The sequence below is a fragment of the Poecile atricapillus genome, chromosome 9 (genome assembly GCF_030490865.1).
Source record: "Poecile atricapillus isolate bPoeAtr1 chromosome 9, bPoeAtr1.hap1, whole genome shotgun sequence".
Lineage (NCBI taxonomy): Eukaryota > Metazoa > Chordata > Aves > Passeriformes > Paridae > Poecile > Poecile atricapillus.
The window spans coordinates 11,050,754-11,069,959 of record NC_081257.1 but is presented as its reverse complement, the minus strand read 5'-3'; the positions used below and the strand labels follow the sequence as shown (position 1 = coordinate 11,069,959).

The 19,206-nt window shown below is 36.3% G+C and overlaps 2 protein-coding genes across 2 annotated transcripts in view; one reads left to right on the top strand and one right to left on the bottom strand.

Moving 5' to 3' along the window:
* CACNA2D3 (calcium voltage-gated channel auxiliary subunit alpha2delta 3) overlaps positions 1–19,206 on the bottom strand; it is a 388,427-nt gene that overhangs the window by 61,704 nt on the left and 307,517 nt on the right. Inside the window, exons 26-27 of the mRNA XM_058844987.1 lie at positions 18,356–18,477; positions 17,711–17,791 (exon numbers count right to left, since the gene is read on the bottom strand). Coding sequence (XP_058700970.1) covers positions 17,711–17,791; positions 18,356–18,477 — 203 coding nt within the window. The remainder of the gene's footprint in view (positions 1–17,710; positions 17,792–18,355; positions 18,478–19,206) is intronic.
* On the top strand, positions 1,352–6,362 carry LRTM1 (leucine rich repeats and transmembrane domains 1). Its single transcript, XM_058844763.1, has 3 exons — positions 1,352–1,358; positions 2,771–3,367; positions 5,929–6,362. The coding sequence occupies exons 1-3, from the start codon at positions 1,352–1,354 to the stop codon at positions 6,360–6,362; spliced, it is 1,038 nt and encodes a 345-aa protein (XP_058700746.1).

The following is a 19,206-nucleotide window of genomic DNA, read 5'->3' as shown; positions in this document are numbered from 1 at the left end:
CTCTCTTTGAAAGGATTCCTAGTGACAGGACAAGAGGGGAAGGACACAACCTGCTCCAAGGAAAACTCTAACTGGATGCAAGAAAGAATTGTTGATTCTGAGGACAGTTACATGCTGGAGAAGGCTGCCCAGAAAAGATAGAATCTGTCATGGGAAATATCAAGTCTCAACTTGAAAGGACCCTGGATAACTTCTGGTAAAGACCCTGCTTTCAACAGCAGTTTGGACCTTATAGTTTTTATACAATCCATTCTAGAACATTGCCAACATCATATAAATTTTGACCTGGAAAGTGAGAGTCATGTGATCTTTTTAAAAGCACCTAAAAGCAGAATTTGTACCCAAGAAAGCCGTATTATAGTTCTGAAATGTTTCGGTTGTACAACTTCCCTCTCCATAGGACAGCTCATAGGTGGAGTGATCATATGCCCTGGAAAGACTCAATTATACACCAGATTTTTCATTCCTTTCAACACCTTTGAGTTCCTTCACTGTCACAAGTCATTAATCCTTTTATTGGTGTTGATGGCACAGTATGAGTTCTACTGAAGAAATAACAAAGAAACAAGTCAAGGCACCACACATTACAATTTTAGTATCATCTGCTACATCTTTATTTGAAAATAAACTAATTTGTTCAATATTCATGGTGACTATACCAGGATGTGTGCCATTTTTATGGAAGGAGCCACTGGTCCTGTATTCCCAAGCAATAGAATCCTGTCAGCACAACTAATGGATGTCAGATGAATAAGCTTAGAAGAGCAAACAAGGGCACTGTCAAAACCATGTCATCAACCCAGAGGACTATTTGTAGTGATATTATACACTCCACTGCCTCCAGTCACAGCCCAGGATACTCAAAATCCATGTTCAGATCTTGCAAAAATTGATCCAGTCTGGCTAATAACCCACCAGAATTCAGAAACCATACTGGATATAAAAAATGCGGCTTTATTTTTTTGTGCTTTGTTTTTGATGGAGATTAAACAAATTGAATAGGCGAGGTTATCAGGTCATTATTTGTACATTACAGCTGGCCAGCCAGCGCTGGACAGACACTGTTTGCATGGCTTGTTGTGTGATTAAGAGGCAGAATAAGTCTCTGAAAGTCATAAAGGGGGGAGGGGGGAGAAGATTGTGATTGAGAAAAAAGCCAAAGGCTGATAGAGTAACTGAGTAGAAATAGTTGCCTTCTACATAAGTCACAGCCACCTAAAAAAACCCTCAAGAAAGGAAACTGGATGAGCATGTTACAGATTTGAAGTGGGAATCAGAACAGTGTCTGATACTGTTCTACATCAGAAATCTGGACTGAATCTTCCACCAGGGGAAGAACAAGCAGAGCAGAATGAAAGGTGAGATCCTGAAGCATTCAGATTAATAATGCAATTTTTCTCTTTGCAAAGCATTTCCTCCCCAAGCAAGAGTTTGTTTTGGAAGCCGTGTTTCTGAAGCCAACTGTTGCAGGTCTGAAAGTATTGCTTATCTTGCATGCAGGAATGCTGGATTCTTTCATGGCAATTCTGTGATACAAAATTCAGTATTACAGAAGATTATGTATAATTTTAATATAAATATTTAATTTCTGAATGAAAATTAATTATTAATTTGTGCCTTAAACTGTAGTCTCAAAATACAACTTTCATTTATATATTTATCATATTTCATACTATAATCATACAATATTCCATCAATAGATATTCCCTGTAATTCACATTTGATCTCTGTAAGTCAATAAACATCAATTACTATATTTTCAAACGGTATCAAGTAGCAACTAACTAAAATGTTTTGCATTTTGAAATAGTAAATAGTAAAAATGATTTGAAGCATCTCAAAAGCGATGTTAGAAAAGGATTCATCATTCTAACTTTCTTTAGTCAAAGAAAATCTAATTCTTCAATAATGGGTTTTTTAGTGTTTCATTATATGCATACAAGCACAGCTTTAAGTACCTTGTTCTCAAAGTTAAGATCATTAGCAAGACATAAAAGGTAAAAACTTACTTTTTTTTTTTTTTTTCAGTTAAAACCACCTGAACATCAGGGAGCAGCGGATAATTATAAATACTAAACATTACTAAGTACTCCTGTAAACTAATTTCTGTTTTCAGATGCTTATTGACAAATGCCTGGTGACTGTGTAGAAACCTGCATCTATGGGAAGTACAGCTGGAATTCAGACAATTCAGGAACTAAAGGAAAAAGAATAAACAGATATTTTAAAGGAGAAACTTACAGAATCTGGATTGCTGAAAAAGTACTGCCAATAGTTTTTATAGCTATGTCTTTGAAGCTTGTAATTATTTTAATGTTACATTGACTCAGTTTTTCCAGGCAGTAATATTAGTAAAACCAATGCAAAATAAAAGTTCTGCTTGTAATTCTTCTGACACAAGATGTCTTAAAGTTCTTACTACCACAGAAAGAGAGATATTTCAATTTAATAATTTCAGAAACTGTCACATTCCCTTCAAACATCACTGCTCTGCTGATGGCAAATCCTCTTGAAACCCATTTGTACTTAAGAAAAAAGCATGGGAAGTACTTCATTTTAAGCATTCATATTAGCATTATTGTCATTCTGCACTACAGAAGTGCTTAACACCTTCTATTATTTATTTCTGTATTATAAAAGACCACACCCTGTGGTATCTACATTATTGTTTATTGTGGAACTGTATACCTTCTGGCTGTGTTTATGGCCTGTGCATTGCCCAAAGACAAACATTTTAAACTCATTTAACACCTTCTTTCACTTGTAACAGGTAACTGGCTTTTGGTTTGTAGTGTCATCTTGTTGGCACACACAGCTCACGGCTGCCCCGACAAATGCCTCTGCTACACAGCCTCAAAGACTGCAGACTGCAAGAACAGAGGATTTACTGAAATTCCTGCCCGTTTACCTCCTGAAATTCAGATACTGCAGTTGCAGAACAACCGTATCTGGAGGATCAACCAAAATGCATTCACTGCAACGCCGTTACTCAAAATCTTAGACTTGTCTAATAATTCTCTCTCAAGTGTGGCACCCGGTGCTTTCCAAAAACTGAGGTATCTACAGGTTTTAAACCTAACCAGAAATTTGATTCATTATATAGAAAACAAGACTTTCAGTTTCCTCCCACACCTAAAAGAACTGGACTTGTCATCCAACAGCATTATTCGATTGCCTGAGACATTTGGAAACAGCACAGGGAATATAACATTGCTCTCTGTGAAGCATAACAAACTTCAGAAAATGGAAAGAATTCTGCTGGAGTCACTTCCAAACCTGAAAGTGGTTCTCTTCAAAGATAATCCCTGGCAATGCAATTGCAATATCTTTGGCATGAAACTGTGGCTGGAGAGTTTTCTATACAGAGGTGAGGAATTTTTCTCATTATATATGGTGTAAATGAGAACATTTAAGCAGCATCTAACTGATCTTCCCTTCTATGGCTTCAAAATTTACCCCACACAGTAGGTCACTTCCTCAAATAAACACACTAAACTATATTCTTATGCATAGGTCAGAATGTAAGTGCTTTTATAAACATAAAAAAGGGCTTTTATTGCAAACTAGAATCAGAGAGGGGTTTCATATTAGTGCCAAGAGAAAGAGCAATGATGCACACACAATCATGCAGCAGGTACAGGTGTGTTCTCTAGTGTGTGAATTCAGATACAGACATTTCTAAACATGAAAAAAGCATGCTTGTGCACATACACCTGTTTTAATTCTACCAATGTATTTTTGCTGGAAACCAACCTACTCTTTTAAAGCTTTTTACCTGCTGCATGATGGCAAACATCAAGACAGATATCAGTACTGAACAAACTTTAGAGAGCCCGGGATTCTATTTTTTCCATTAATTATGACTTAGTAGTTCTTTAATATTTTAGTAATGCCTAGTATCACTTCCTAATTTGTTGTTAACCAGAAGAGGAACTCAATTCATTGGCAATTTCCTGACAGAAATGTGACATGGCATCTCACAGGGAAAAGTGAAGTTTATAAATAGTAGTGTCAGTATTTTGGTCACACCTGCTTTTAAATATATTCATGAGTTATGCTGTGAAAAAGAGAATATTATTTCATTCTAAAGGAATTAAGTATAAAAAGAAATTAATTTATTTCTCCCAGGAGGTTTGTTCAGACTGAGAAGTCAGAACAGCAGGGCAATTTTCTTTCTTCTACATCAGGCTTTGATGCTTGCATGTGACCAAACTACTGATTACCTGTCTCTGTGCCAGAACAGAGCCCACTGCAGCACAGGAGATGTGGAGATGGCCCATGTGGCCTGAGACTGATGGACTGCCTTTTGCAGGGATCAGAAATCTGCAGGCCAGCTGGAAAACCCTGCAGGCCATGCAGGGACACAATTACTACTGGAGTGGTCTTCAGTAAATTTACTTCTATGAGCCACCTTTTAGAAAAGAATAAACTCCTCTCAGCAATAAAATCATAATATCTTGAATGGGCAAAATATTACTTTATCACAGGGCTTTAGTCTATTATGCTGGAAATTCAGCAGGGGTTGACTTCTCTGTGAAGAAGAATGAAATGATCCAACATATCAGATTATTTTAATTACTCTGCCAGCATCATAAGGATTATAATTTCTTTCAAAAAACAATGCTGTCTAGAAGTTCAGTGATGTCCTTTCATCTTTCTGAACTCTGTAAAGATTAATTAAATGAAGTGATATGGAATTTACAAATTAATTTTAACAACAAGCTTTAAAGGAAGCCCAAGTGTTATGTTCTCTTCTGTGTTTGTAGTTCTCTAAAATTACTTGTCTGAATCACATTAAGAAAAGTTAGTTACATTACACATTAATGTTTCCCACTACTTATATGACACACATATGATCTATATCCATAGTCAAACACATTGAAGATGTCTGGAACCTTTGGATTTCACCAGTAAAGACCAAGAGACCTGCTATATTCACATCTGTCCTGGAATATCAGCATTATTTGTGGAATAGTCTCCAGATTTCAGTTTGGCTCCATCTGTATTTACTACTTTCTCAAAGTCTTTTCAGAATGAAAATTTCTGTGCCTGGCTTTAGATGAAAGGTGAATTGTTTTGGATGGAGAAGAGAAAGAAAATTCAGTTGATTTGATTAGTTAATTTTTTAAAATATGTCAACATTGATTTTGGCCTTGTGGACTCCTTGACACACCACACCCCTAAAGCCCTGTGCTCTAACTAGGTACATGAGGGCTACATTTGCTGTATTTTCCTCTACACACTGAGGAACAACCATGTGATTTACCAGAACTCTGGGTTCCTACTTCTCTCCCCATTGTACTAAAAATCTCCTTTGGGAAGCTGGCTCTAAGCAATCATGAAATTTAGCATTTGAGCAATAATAGATTGATTAAACTCAACTCCATTCTATCTATCTATGTATATTGTCTTATCACAAGCCTTGCTTCAAAAAATCACTCATGGGTACTCACGAGTTCTCTTTGCCCTGTTACAGTAAACATACAATGGCAGAACAATGACAATTTCATGGGATATTTCAATCAAGAGGGAAAGGTTTTGTAAATGCATTGTTTCCATTTCTCACCATAAAAATTAGCAGCGGTCGGAAGCTGAACAAACTGAATTTGCAGTGAACAATACCTCTTTGTTTATCTATGACAATTCTTATTTTTCTACCACCATGTTTTTTTTTTTTAATAGTAACATCCATAAAAACACAGATAAACCTAATTCCTGATGAACAGCTTCTTGAAAATCCTCTCTTATGTGAGTTTTGAAGTGTAATAATCTCACCACTGACCTAACTGAACAAAAGCCTTTAAAGCATAAATGTTTAGAAGTATGAAGTTGAAACTCATGATAAATTTGCTTCAGGTTTATAATAATTTTACATTAAGGTGATCCAGAAATGGTCAGATGTTGAGACCATTGTTTTTTTTTCCCCAGGAGGAATAAGCGATGGCATTATCTGCTCAGCGCCAGGGATTCGGAAGGGGAAGGACCTCCTCAAAGTTCCCTACGAGCTCTTTGGGGCTTGTCCTCTGAGGACAGCTCACGTGCACCTGGCCAGCAGCCACCACCACGGCCTGGAGCACCGCAGCCCGCTGAAGCACGGCCACCCCGGCGAGCTCGGGGACAGCGGCCGCGCCAGCTGCGAGCCCAAGGCCAAGGCCAGGCCCGTCAGCCTGCGCCACGCCATCGCCACCGTGGTCATCACCGGCGTGGTGTGCGGCATCGTGTGCCTGATGATGCTGGCAGCCGCTGTCTATGGCTGCGCCTACGCTGCAATCACCGCCAAATACCACAAAGAACATCTGGCCCCGGCCAAGCAGCACGGGACCCCCAAGGGAAAGGAGCCGCTTGAGAGCTCCTTGGCTTGAGTCGCTCCTGTCTTTGGCTTCTTGAAAATAAAGCCCTCACTGCAGTTGAAAAGTCTGGAATCTCAATAGCATTGTTTTCATAGAAATTGTTTTCTTTCTTTTCCTTTATTTTTTTTTTTCCCCTTTTTCATACTTTTTTAAAAATGTAAGCATATATATTGTTTGGAATATATGAAATGTCCACTAAGACAACAGAAGTTTATTTGTGTATGTACATTCTAAAGCCACTATTTAGGGCTGTGTGTTTGAGGTCACCAAATCTTGACATAGCAAGCTTAAAGTGTTTCACCATCCTTCACTAACCCTTGATGCAGTGTTAGACCAAGACATGACCTATGGTGCACCTACGGTCAGTGGATGACAGGAGTGATGGTCTGCAAAGAAAAACAGAAAATAGCCATCTAACTTAGTACAAATTTAACTAATTAAACTATCTTAGAGAGTACAAATCACTATTTAATTCAAGATGTGTACAATTCACAACCAGTTTTCAAACCAGTCACTCTGTGCACTTCCAGTGATAACATAAATGTGCTAAAAGGATTTCCAAAAATGTGTTTCCAACTTTCCAGTGTGCCCCAGGAAGCAGCAATTCAATATTACATCCATTTCCTAACTTAGAAAATAGGAAGCACCTTCGTAATTATTGCATATAATATTTTAATTACTTAATAGGGAAGAAAGAAGAGAGCTGAGAAAATGCTGAAGGAAGAAATGTTACGGTGCTTTGGATACAAGCCCCAAAAGGAGTACACAGAGCATACCTGAAGACACTGCCTGCTACCCTGCTGGCTTACAGGCTTGCTACAGACTTTTCTGAAGCCACTTATTCCCAAATCCTCACACAAGTGCTCCATTTTGCAAACGCCATGCCAGCAGATGCAGCTCCCATCATCACAGTGCTGCCCTTCAGCAGGAGGATAACGCAGCTGCATGTTCACCCATCCTCCCTGTCAGGGGAACACTCAGCTGCATTCACTCAAGGGTCCATCCCTACTCTCTGCAGAGCTGTTTCGCCATCAGAGGAAATCAGAGCCAAAAGCATTTGAATATCATAAGTTTAAAATTCCAAGAATATTTTGAGTGTGCAAAGGTAGTTATTTTAATGGTTCTTACAAATTATTTTAAGGCAAGCAACAGCAATCAGGAGCTCCATTCCTCTTTTCCAAGACTAGATAAAATACATTTTAGGCTGTTTGTGACAGACACCTCATGCATCCTCTAACTGTCCCCAGTGACAGGCATAAAGACCTGCCCAGGTAGCCAGTGCAGAAATCAGCAATGTTTAGAGTATTGAGGAAAAAGGCCATGCAACAATCTGTATTAAGGGCAAGGGGAAGCTGTGGCATTTGGAGATCTGCACTCTCCTTCCAGCAGATGGATTCTGAAATGCATCTCTGTAGCTGTTCCAGTAACAGCCTCAACTGAGTAATGGGCTCTGTGGCAGGAGTCATGTAACCCTTGCTCTTATCTACTTTGTAATAATTGCAACCTAAATATTAAAGCTCATTCCTGCATCTGCAGTTACTTTCATGTCTAGAGAAAATTAAGCATCTCAGTCTTAATCTAAATCTAGCAGCTATTGAAAACAATCAATTACTGTCTGTTCTTTTTTTCTTTCTTTTTTTTTTAACTGCTAAGTACTTCATATCATTATTAGGCTCTGTTCATTCTTCTCTGTCCTGAACTAAATAAACCAAGCTGTTTCAAATTTTTCCTGCAAGACCACATTCTCTAAAAGTTTTTCCTCCTGCATTCCTTGGAGCCTTTTCAGTTCTTTTACATTTTGTTTAAAATGTGGTACCCTAGACTGGGAACATTGCTTCAGCTGAGACATCATCAGCACAATGTTTTTAGAATATTTATATTTTTTACAATATCCTAATATGTGGAACATATGTATTCAGGCTCTTTAATCTGATCTCTTGATGTTTACTTTTTTTTCTTGTAAATATTTGGTAAAGCTTAATGAATAATCTAATCTACTTTCAGAACTAAGTCATTTAAATATGTAAATCTACATTTTTTCACTCTTTTATCCATTTACTGCCATAGCATTTTGCAAAGCAAAACACTGTTTTTCAGATACAGAAGATGAAAGTAAGATAGGATTGGATCTTACTGCCTATTGGCCCAAAAATGGGTTTGGGGCTATGCCAAATCACTCTTTTTCCACAGCAAATACCTAAAATCAGCACAGTTGTACTCAAAGTGTAGATCCTGAGATGAAAGCTAATAAACTTCCAACCTCCAGAGAGATTTCACCCTCAATGTTTCTAACAGGCTCAGACACAGCAGCACAGCTTCCGTCACAAATCACTTCACACTTCTGCTATTTTCAAGCAAAAGAAAAACAAGAATCAACTTGGTATTTCCTACTCAGGAATAAACATCTTCCTAGTCCTTAAAAAGGCAGTCCTAGCACCAAAACCAGACTTTCCTCATTGTATCATCATTCATATACTTAAAAAAAACAGAAGGAAAAAAGAAAAAGGTGAGGAAGAGTCAATGAAGGGCACAACAACATTTAAAGAAACTCATTCTGAGTCACATTGAAGATGCTTTGGGGATTTTCATGCACACACAAGGCTGTAAATTGATATGGAGTTCTGCCAGAAAGCAAAGTATTAAATATTTCCATTAGTTCCCTCTGCTCTGGGAACAGAGAGAGCTAATCCATGCAAAATCTGGTGCTATACTTTCTAACGTGCTGTTTGCCAAAGGAAAAAAAAACAAACAACAACCAAACAAATAGAACAAACAAAAAAAAAAAAAAAAAAAAAAAAAAAAGAGAGAAAAGAAAAATCACAGGGAAATTTTCCATTTAGTGTTTATTATGGTTACCACAGGAAAAATGTTTGCAATTAACAAATTCAGACATTTCTAAAGATAAGGTAATAGCAGAAAATGAACAGAGAAAAGTATTGATTCAATTATTTAATAAAGGTAAAATAATTATTTTTCAGTAGAGGAAACAATTTTCAGGTACTGATAAACAGAGATATAAGCCACAATTTGTTGTCTATAAAAATTATTGACTACAAGTGGAAGACTGAATATAGGGAATCCCCAAAAGCACTGCCCTTAATTTATAAAGCTTAGCAATGGACATCTGCCACTGAAATTATTTGTCTGCACAGATTTATTTTTCAGATAAAGGATCCTGAGAACGCTCTGTTGTCCTTCCAGCAATCTCATGAGAGTATTATAGCAAACATAGTATTTTTTCTAATCTCTGTGAAAACACTCTTCCCGCTGGAAGCCAACAAAATAGCAGGACATGCCACTCTGCAAGGCATTTGCAAGGACAGGGAAAGCACACATATTGTTGCATTCCTGTCTTTCTTATCAAGGCTCACTATATTGCTTTGTTTGCAGAAAAACTTTCTAAAATTTCATGTTAGAACAAAAATTGAAGACTATAATACATCCACGTTCTCTACAGAAAATCACCAATATTATTTATATTGAAAGACACAAAGTTTAATTTTAAACATAATTGCTTGCCATATTTGTCTTTCCATTGAGCACTTGCAAAAAGTCAATCAAAATTCAGCTTCATTATTTTCTAGTAATACAATGTCCAAACAAAATCTGTATCCCTCTTCCTGAATATCCAAGTAGCACATTTAGTGACAGTACACACAGCTTATCTCTCATGAACAATTAACAGGAACATAATAACCATTACAACAATCTGTCTTTCCTGCCCAGGAGACAAGGACATGCAAGCTTTAGTCAAGCATCCAGAAAGGATGCCTACTTTTACAACTTGGATCTGTTTAATTTGGATAGTAACCACAACCTTGGTATGTCCTGAGTTTATATTACCTGAAATGTGGCTGCATGCTCCCCAGATCGGGGGAAATGGGCAGCAACACCAACCACAGTAAACCACAACAGGAGAGGGAGAAGTTGTAGGAATCAAAAGCCCATAATAAACAAACCAACAAATACAAATTTGACACCTTTCTCCAGTGGTACTGATTGCAGAGGGATCCCTCCATGTTTTAGGGCTATGTATATTGCGTGCTCCAATTTTTTGAAAAGGTGTCATCCTCATTTCAAGATAAAACACATGAGAAAACACTGCTGATGTTTGGAAATATAGTCCACTGAAGGGAAAATTAATTAACCAGTCTTCAGGTTTTAAAATGATAGGAATTTATTCATGTTTATGATTGCAGCTTCAACCTTGCACAGCTTTATTTGCAGTTATGCAAAGGACCCAGCAGCTCTTGTTCTGCTTGATCTGCAATCAGGGATTTATTTTTCTGGCAGCAGAATTCTTTAGCAGAATGCCCCTAGGATCTGAATGCTATTAGATCACAAGGATCTTCCTCCTCCACAAATTATGAAGAACTGAAACCCAACCCACCAACCAACAAATCCCAGCAGCAAAGCAGAAGTGCAGAAGCAAAGAGCAGATGCTCTCTGTCATTTACTATATATATATTAATAATAAACAAGTTGGGATGCATCTGTCAAAGTCCTGGATACTCTAAGAACAAGTGGTGAGGAAAGCCCAAGAATGAGAGAAATAGAGATTAAATTCTCAAGTTAACACCAGCAGAGAACTACCTCAAAAAAAGCAAAAACACTATTAAACCATTCCACACACAGATTCTGTGTGGTGAAATGAACTGAGAACAGATGCAAATGAATGTAAAGATCTGAATTTTGAATATGTCACTAACTTCAGCTTCCCTGCTCAGCCAGTGGAAAGGGACAGTACTTCACCACATCTCCAAAGCATCCAGGGGAAGAGTTTTACCTCTCTCCACATTTTTCCTCCAAACCATCGTTCCCAAGCCATGGCTCCCAGCTCCATGTGAGTTGCTTAATGTTAGGCTGTACAAATACACATCTCAGTTTTCCTGAAGCTGGAAACATGAGTCTGTATACCAATATTAGATTTATGAATATAAAAACAATACTCAAAAAGAAAAAGAAACTCTAGAAAAACATAAAATCGTGGTTTTCTACCAAAGCATGAAAAACATTTTGAGGGATTTGCTAAACGCTACTGCTGAATATAATATTCTGTGGCTTATAATGGGGAGTAAAGATTAGGTAAATCACTCTCTTGCCTGACAAGGAAAACATCTATTTTAGAGTGCCTCAAAAATTTGGTTGGTGTGTCATTATGATGACATATTCATTTTCCCCTAGGCCTTCATATTAAAATGCAGTTTTATAGATGGCATCATAAATTTTAAGGACTGTATATGGCATTTAAATTTGCCTGAATGTTCTTAATAATAGGAAAGCAATACATGTGAGAAAAAAATAGGAAAAAAAAGTCCAAGAAGAACAGAGCAAGATATATTTGCTCTATGTACAACTGTGACATCAGCAGATTTCAGTATTTATGAAACTTTTACAGTATCTGTGTCACTTCTAGAAATATCAATAGTTCAAATTACTTTTGATTAAGTACTTGAGAGTCACTTTGTTACAAGAGAGATGTGCATGTAAACCCGGGTTAAATTCACTTAAAAAAAAAAAAAAACTGGTTCAGGTCATGTGTATACAAATATTAACACCCAAAAAAAAAAAAAGGGAAAAGGGGGTGAAAACCAAATTTTTTTGTGTCAAAAAGGTATATATTTTCAGAAATAAGGTGCACATTTTCCTCCATGAGTTTTTAAAAGAATCTTCCATACTTAGAGCTTAGATCAGCAGAAGTCAGCTACAGCAAAACCAATATATTCACAAATTTTCCTTTTAAATTGTTGTCCTGGAGAGTCTGATCTAAACAGGAAGAATGAATACCTGAGGTGTGACCAGCATAAATATGACTGATTTGTATTTTAAAAGTAATGAGATTTTGGATCTTTCCTAATTTCAAGGCACTCTTTGACTATCTTAAACAGCAGGATCATCAGAGTCATTTTCCTCTGACCAGAATAGAACCATTCAAAATTGTGTGTCATTTTTAACAAATCAGTAATTAAATTAAGTCCTTACTATTTCTTTGCTTAGCTTATGGATATGAACCTAGAATCAGATTCTAAATCTTCAAGCTGGCTCATTCAAAATACCAGAGGCCTTTTAGCATTTTGACTAGGAATATTTAACAAGAAATAACTAAATTTATTGTTATACTAAAATTGTATTTCAATGTTATATAAAAGGAAGAACAAAGAAAGCAATGGATGAGGTCACTTGCAAAAAAATCTCTCTCTAACCAGGGTTTGGCGAAAAAAATCCTTGAATTTGTATATGGGCTGGTTATAAAAATAAAGGATCAAGTTTGAAAAGTTAAATACTGGAAAAGTTAAATATTGGATCATGGCATTACTTGGAACGATTTCTTTGGGAGAATAAAACATAGTATTCTTGTTTGCATAATGAGTGTTTTTGGTAAGAGCACTTAAAGTCCCACTGTCAGTGAACAGAAGAGGACTGCCTTTGCTTCAGTTTCAGTAACACCTCCTGTACCAGGTACAAAGGTTCACAAAGGGCAGAGTCAGAGCTATGGCAATGCTGAAATGCCCATCCCAGGCAATCACCCCTCTTTGATAGGAAATGACTGTAAACTTGCCTTCATCCTCACAGAACTGGGATACTTTCATTTCTCAATAATTTAGCTACAGTGAGTTTCTCTTTAGGTGAGCTGACATAAAGCATTGAAGACTTGCTCATTTTCAAAAATTACAGATCTGAAATAGTGGTAAAGCTTTTAATCTTTAAAACAAACAAATGCTATTACTTGATTTGAATTGACAGGCCACAGAAGGACATGTGCAAGGAGAGCTCATTTAGTGTTTCCTATCTTCTAATTTCAACTTTAATAAATAGGAAGTCCAGTACAAAACTGACCATATAAAAATAAAAAAAAAAAAAAGGGCAGAAAATCCTTCCTTAGGTATTCCTTGCCTGCACTTAGGTACCATAGAAACAAAACAGTTTTGCAATTCTACATTTTCAACAATTGGTGGCAACAGTTTTAGAACTCCACCTGTTTTTCTATCTATTTCCATCCAATATAACACAGCCAGGGAGGGCACGGCCTCTCAACTTGGGAAACATTTAAGATGTGACTGGACACAGTTCTGGGTAATCAGCTCTAGCTCAGATTCTCTCAAGATCTAGTCCACTAGGATTGAACTTGATCTTTAGAGATCAATTCCAGCCTCTAAAATTCATTTATTTTAGTGTTCTGCATAAAAAGAGGCAAAAAAATATTACAAAAATTAATTTTTATTCATTTTTATTAGAAATTAAATTTATATGAAATTGTAATCTCAGCTTTTCTAAGCAGACTTACATTAAACAAAAATGGAATATTTCTCCTCACCTCCTTCAAATTCTAAGTTTCCAGTGACTGTGAGACCAAAGACTTTGGCTGTGTGTGATTTAATCGTTCATTCTGACTCAGTGTCCAGAGTTTTTTACTAAGCCTGTTATGGACTTTTCCAATGATGCCTGAAATCCAGGTTCCACTTGTTCAATGAAGAAAACTTAAGAGGACTTGACAACTTTCATCAGACATTTTATTCAGCATTCTTTAATATATTTTCTTTTCCCTAAGAAGATTATGTCAGTTCTGTTGCCTTTAATTAAACATACCAAGGGACTAATTTTTATGTTTTCTGTGAACAGTGATGGCCTCTTTCAACAAGAGGGGCTTTTAAGGTCCTATATTGTACTGCAGATTTTGAACTAAAATGCCTCAACAGGGAAGTGCATTTTTGAGGGTTCACATGTTTTGTCAACCTTCTCAAAATCTCAAGAAAGCATTTTTTCAGTTTTTAGACCCTGCTTTGCTCCATGATGACTCTTGTTTGTCTACTTCCATCCCCATAGCTTGTTCAGAATTTTTAGGTGAGCAGTACCTTTAATAAATTTTTTAAATCATAATGATGAAACCATCATCTCTTACCAAAAAATGGAAATAAACACATACATAGCACACAGAAATCCTATGCTGCACTCATCCAGATGCCCAAATGTTTGCTACTTGAAAGTCAACATCCAACTCCTCACATAATCTCAAATACAAGACTGGAATGCTTAATTCTACCAACATTTAGCAGAAATGTAATGCCCTTCACATGAGCACTGTAAAACACAGCTCCATCTTAACATGCCTCAATTTTAATAGCTAAATCAGTATCTAAATTCAGATATTCTATATTACCTTCATCTTTGTCGCCCAGAGGAATACTAATATTCCAGGAAACTCCCTAAATTTCAGGACTGGGGTCTGGGGTCATTCTCCTATTTTTAGTTTTTGTTAAGAAAAGAAAACTCCACCATCTTTTACTCTTCAGTGTAACTGGGGCAGTTTGAAGATGCTCAACATTTCAATGTAATCTTGATATAGAAGATATGATGACAGAAACCACTCATCTAAAATAATTTGGAGCATAAATGTGTTTAAATCTAAAGAAAGCCCTGCCTGCAGTAGTACTGTCACTTCCCTCCTGCAACTGAACTCTGTATACACAACTGTAAATATGGTGCTACTACAATTATACAAAAGATTTATCTACACACCTTCTATAGAAATTTGCATTCATTTAAGTAAACAAACAAAAAAAAATCACAGTCTCAATTGGGAGAAGCAGGAGAGGTTTTAGAAAAAAATGACATGAGCTTTTTGCCAAGAAGCAAAGACATCCTGACAGGGAACTGGTATTAGTAGTACAGATGGTGAAACAGCAGCAACACAATTGTTCTGTAGAAACAGTCTGCAGACTCACTGATTTCAGGATTTTTTGCCTATTTTATACAGTTGAGTCTTCGCTATTTGCAATAAGCCTTAGACTTTCATATGAAATCTGTTATAAGTGATGAGTTTCTAAATAAAAACATAAACCCCTGACAACAACAAACAAAAGAAATCCCACTACAAACAAACAACAACAAAAAAAAAACACCAAAAAAAAAAACCCAAAATAAAATAAAAAACCCAAAACCCACTCTGTGGATTTGCAGTAAGAGATGGTTTTGTTCCTTTTTTCCTCTCTTATGGGCAGGAATAACTCGAGTTTCCATTTTATAACAATATTCTTGTTTCTTTCTGCCAGATTTAAACTCTTGTAATGATCTGTAATAAACAACATTCTGGCACAGCTTAATTTTCAGTCAAATCCCTCTAGGGAACAGAGTGATTTAACATGAAATGTGTATCCCGTCCTGCTGCTTACTGTAATCTACTCAGACCAAATGGGGATAAGGAATACTTACTTCACACAAATTAAAATGAGATGTTTTGGCCAAATTTGAACTCCAATGGAGATATTTGAAAACATTACCCATAATCTTACTTTAGTCTCCCAAGTCTGGTGAATAAAAACTTCAAACTTCTCCATTTTATCACTCCTCCCGTTTCTGCCTCCAAATCCATTTTGCTTAACATAGGATATTGTCAGCCTTATAATAAAACCTAAAAATTGAACTAGATGCTGGGTACTTTCTTGAAAGTTTTCTGAGGGAAATTAGGACTGACATGTCCCATTCATGATCTTAATGAGAACAAGAACAGGGCATATACTTATTTGTCTCTGGGAGGCTGTAGCTGGGTGAGTGATACTTTCGTAGAAAAAAGTTTGTACAGACCCAAGGTGGCTTCCCCCCAAAAATCACCTGGCCACATGCAGTCATACAAGAGGGAAAGGAAAAATTATTCAAAACAAACCCTTAAAAATGCTTCATATTGTAAAAAAGAAATATCTAACACACAGTTTTTAAAGTTTACAGAACTAGAAATAAAAAAAAACACTGATGTGTTTCAGAGTGTAGGTACACTGCCCTTACCTTTCGTGGCATTATGCTTTTACAGATACCATGGAACGCTTCTACATGCTTTGACATTAAAAAGCTTTCAAGACCCTATGTTTATTTTAGATAGAAATTATGGATCCAAACAATTTTAAATGTTCAAAAATAAAGAGAATTATTGGCAGAATGGAAGCAACACCTGCTTTTCTCTTTTACAATTACTGAAAAATTAACAAGCCTGAAGCTTGTTGACAGTGTATTAGAAGTAATTACGTGTGATACCTCCTCAAAGTCAAAACCAAATTGCCAATACTTGTGAGAAAATAAGAAATGTCAGGTTGCCTATTAACAGTACACAGTTTGGAGATGATGTAAAAGTTCATGGTGAAACTTTTGCTAACTCCAAACAACAGAGAGTTCTAGAAATAACATTCAACCTTCTTCTTTGTACAGTGAAAACTCTCAATTACATCTTCAGCACTTTGCAGGTATCTGCATTGACTTCAGTTTAAAAAATGCTGTTTGGTGCTTTAACATGAAGTCAAAATTAAGATTTCATGAAATGCTATAGAAGAGTTCAATAATTTCTGAAGAATGGATTTTGTAGGTTGGAGTCAGAAAGCTGCTTTCCTATTGACCTTCTAAAATCTTTTCGTATCAGTGGAAATATTCTGTGTTTGAGGAAACACATTTGAGATTTTCTGTTTTTCTGGCACATTCATGTTATTTCAGTATTGTATTCACTGAATTTTTAATAGTATTTTAAATACAAGAAAAAGTAAGGGGGTTCTTGATTTTGTGGTAGGTATGTAAATTTTCCTGAGATAAGAGAGTTTGGTTTCTGGCAAAATAAATCATAAGATTTATCAAAATTCTTTCCTTCTTCAAAGTCAGTAACCATTGGGAACCAGAGAAAAACTGGTCAGATAAGCATCTGAACTTGAGTGAAGAACATCCAATAAATACAGTTGGATGTTCAACAAAGTTACAACATTCAACAATTTCAAAAGTACTTACTCTCATTTTAAAATCAGTTTGTTTTATCTCTATTCTGTAGTTGTCACACTTCACCTTTCAGTCTTTAGGTACTATTATCCTCTTGGCTGACAGTAGATCTTTGTTATTCAATTTCTGTGCTCTGAACAAATCACATCTCTGATAATCTAGACAAAATCACCACATTTTATCCTGTTATAAAACAATCCTGTTACAGCACAGAATTTTCAAACTTGAAGCCTGGGTGGAACATTTACACAACAGATAGTCCTTTCTTATATTTCTTTTTCCTTATCATAAAATAATCTGATTTAGGATGATATAGAATTGTGTCTAACAAAAATGCTTTACAGATAATGGCTCTTTCCATAAAGTGAAACTCAATAGCTCACAGGGAGGTTTGAGAGTAAATTACTAAAGGATCAAGTTCTTGGGGAGAGGAAGCATTAAATGCTCTCTACACTTAGTCATCCAATTATATCTTAGAAGTGCAGCTGCATCCTTCTCTATCTCCTTTTACAAGATTGGATATCTACACCTGCTAACCCAAAAGAGAAAGTGAGGAACTCATAAACTGATTTAAAAAAATTAACAAAATGAATAAACTACAACAACTGTACCTGCAACCACCGGAGATTTCCTGTCATCCAGAAGCTGAATGGCAGTACTGGCTGTCACCACATTGCTCTTGTTGGCAGTTTCTGTGGGGTGTATTAAGGGGGAAAAAATTGAAACAATCTATTGCATAAAGAGGAAATTGAGGGGTTTTTTCCCTGATTTTAGATAACAGTCTATGTGGCTATAGTGCTCAGAAAATAAAACAGGGAACATCACATATGCACAGAACATACTGCCACAGCCATTTTAAATTCCCCAGCACACCAAAAAAAAACAACTTAAAAGACTGAAATGATTCATCAGGTTTTGCCTCCCCTGCTAAAAGGGACAGTGAAGCTGACAACTGGCAGGGCTTCCCAATAATGTGGACATTTACTCTGTTGGGCTTGCCCTGCTTAAAGTACTTGTTAAAATGTAATTCTACCTGTGCAAATATTAAATTAAAAGTGTCACGGCACATCTTGGGGTTTCACTTGTAGCCCCCAGAAAGACACACCTGGTCAAAGGACCGGTGAAGTAGCTGCAAATTTCAATGCCTATTTCACATCAATATTTGAGATTAGCTCCAAAGCCCACTGTACTGACACACTTGGGATCCTTTCAGCAGTGTGCATGGTTCAGAATTTAGGGAATGACAAATGACAGACCTGTGCTGAATGGGATTGAGTAGACAAAACTCCCAGGTATTTGTTCAGCAGCTCTTCTGTACCAGAGTGGAAAATGGTCAGCATTAAAAATGTTCTCCTTATCTTCAGCTGTCAGGAAGTCTCTTGATAAAAAAGAGAGAAAGAAAACAATTGTTGTTAATTGCATGGCACACAATAGTTTCTAGCATTGGAAGACAAAAAAAAAAAAATGCAGTCTTTTACAAAAGAAAATGGTTTGGAACAATTTTTCTAATAATACTTGTTCAACAGAAAAGTTAATTTAGTTACTAATAATTATTTGTGATACACAATAACTTTTGCTCTGAAAGACATTAAAAGCACTAAAAACTAGTACCTCTAAGTACCACTAAAATTATTTGTACTGATTTATACAACTAAAAATGCTTAGTCTAAAAAGCATATATTTTTCAGCACAGTATAAGAGCTGTGAGCTACACAAAGTGGAAAAGGCACTGGAGATTTTCCTGTTGCCACTGGCATTCACTCCTAGGTAGTGAAAAAAAAAAGTAATTTTACAGTCTATGTTCAAAATATAACCTAGGGGGTGGTAGTGGACAACTAAATATTTTGTTCCTCAATAATTTCAGGGAATGTTGACAGAAAAAAATTCATGGCAAGAACAAGTATAATGTCCATTCTGCTGTTCTGGTGCTCTGTGTGACAGTAACAAATAGTAGCACTGTTGATGTCACCTGCTTGTACAACAATATCTGTCCTCAGATAAGCCCATAGAACTTTATATTCAATCAACTTTATTTATCATGAATATCAAGCACAGATTTTCTTTTATATGCATAATACCTCCACTAGATTACATGTTCTCCAAGGAA

What these genes read in the sequence shown, in the direction of transcription:
- LRTM1 (XM_058844763.1), top strand. An exon ending in GGAGAGTTTTCTATACAGAG is followed by an intron (nt 3,368 to 5,928) that starts GTGAGGAATTTT and finishes TTTTTTCCCCAG; the next exon opens with GAGGAATAAGCGATGGCATT.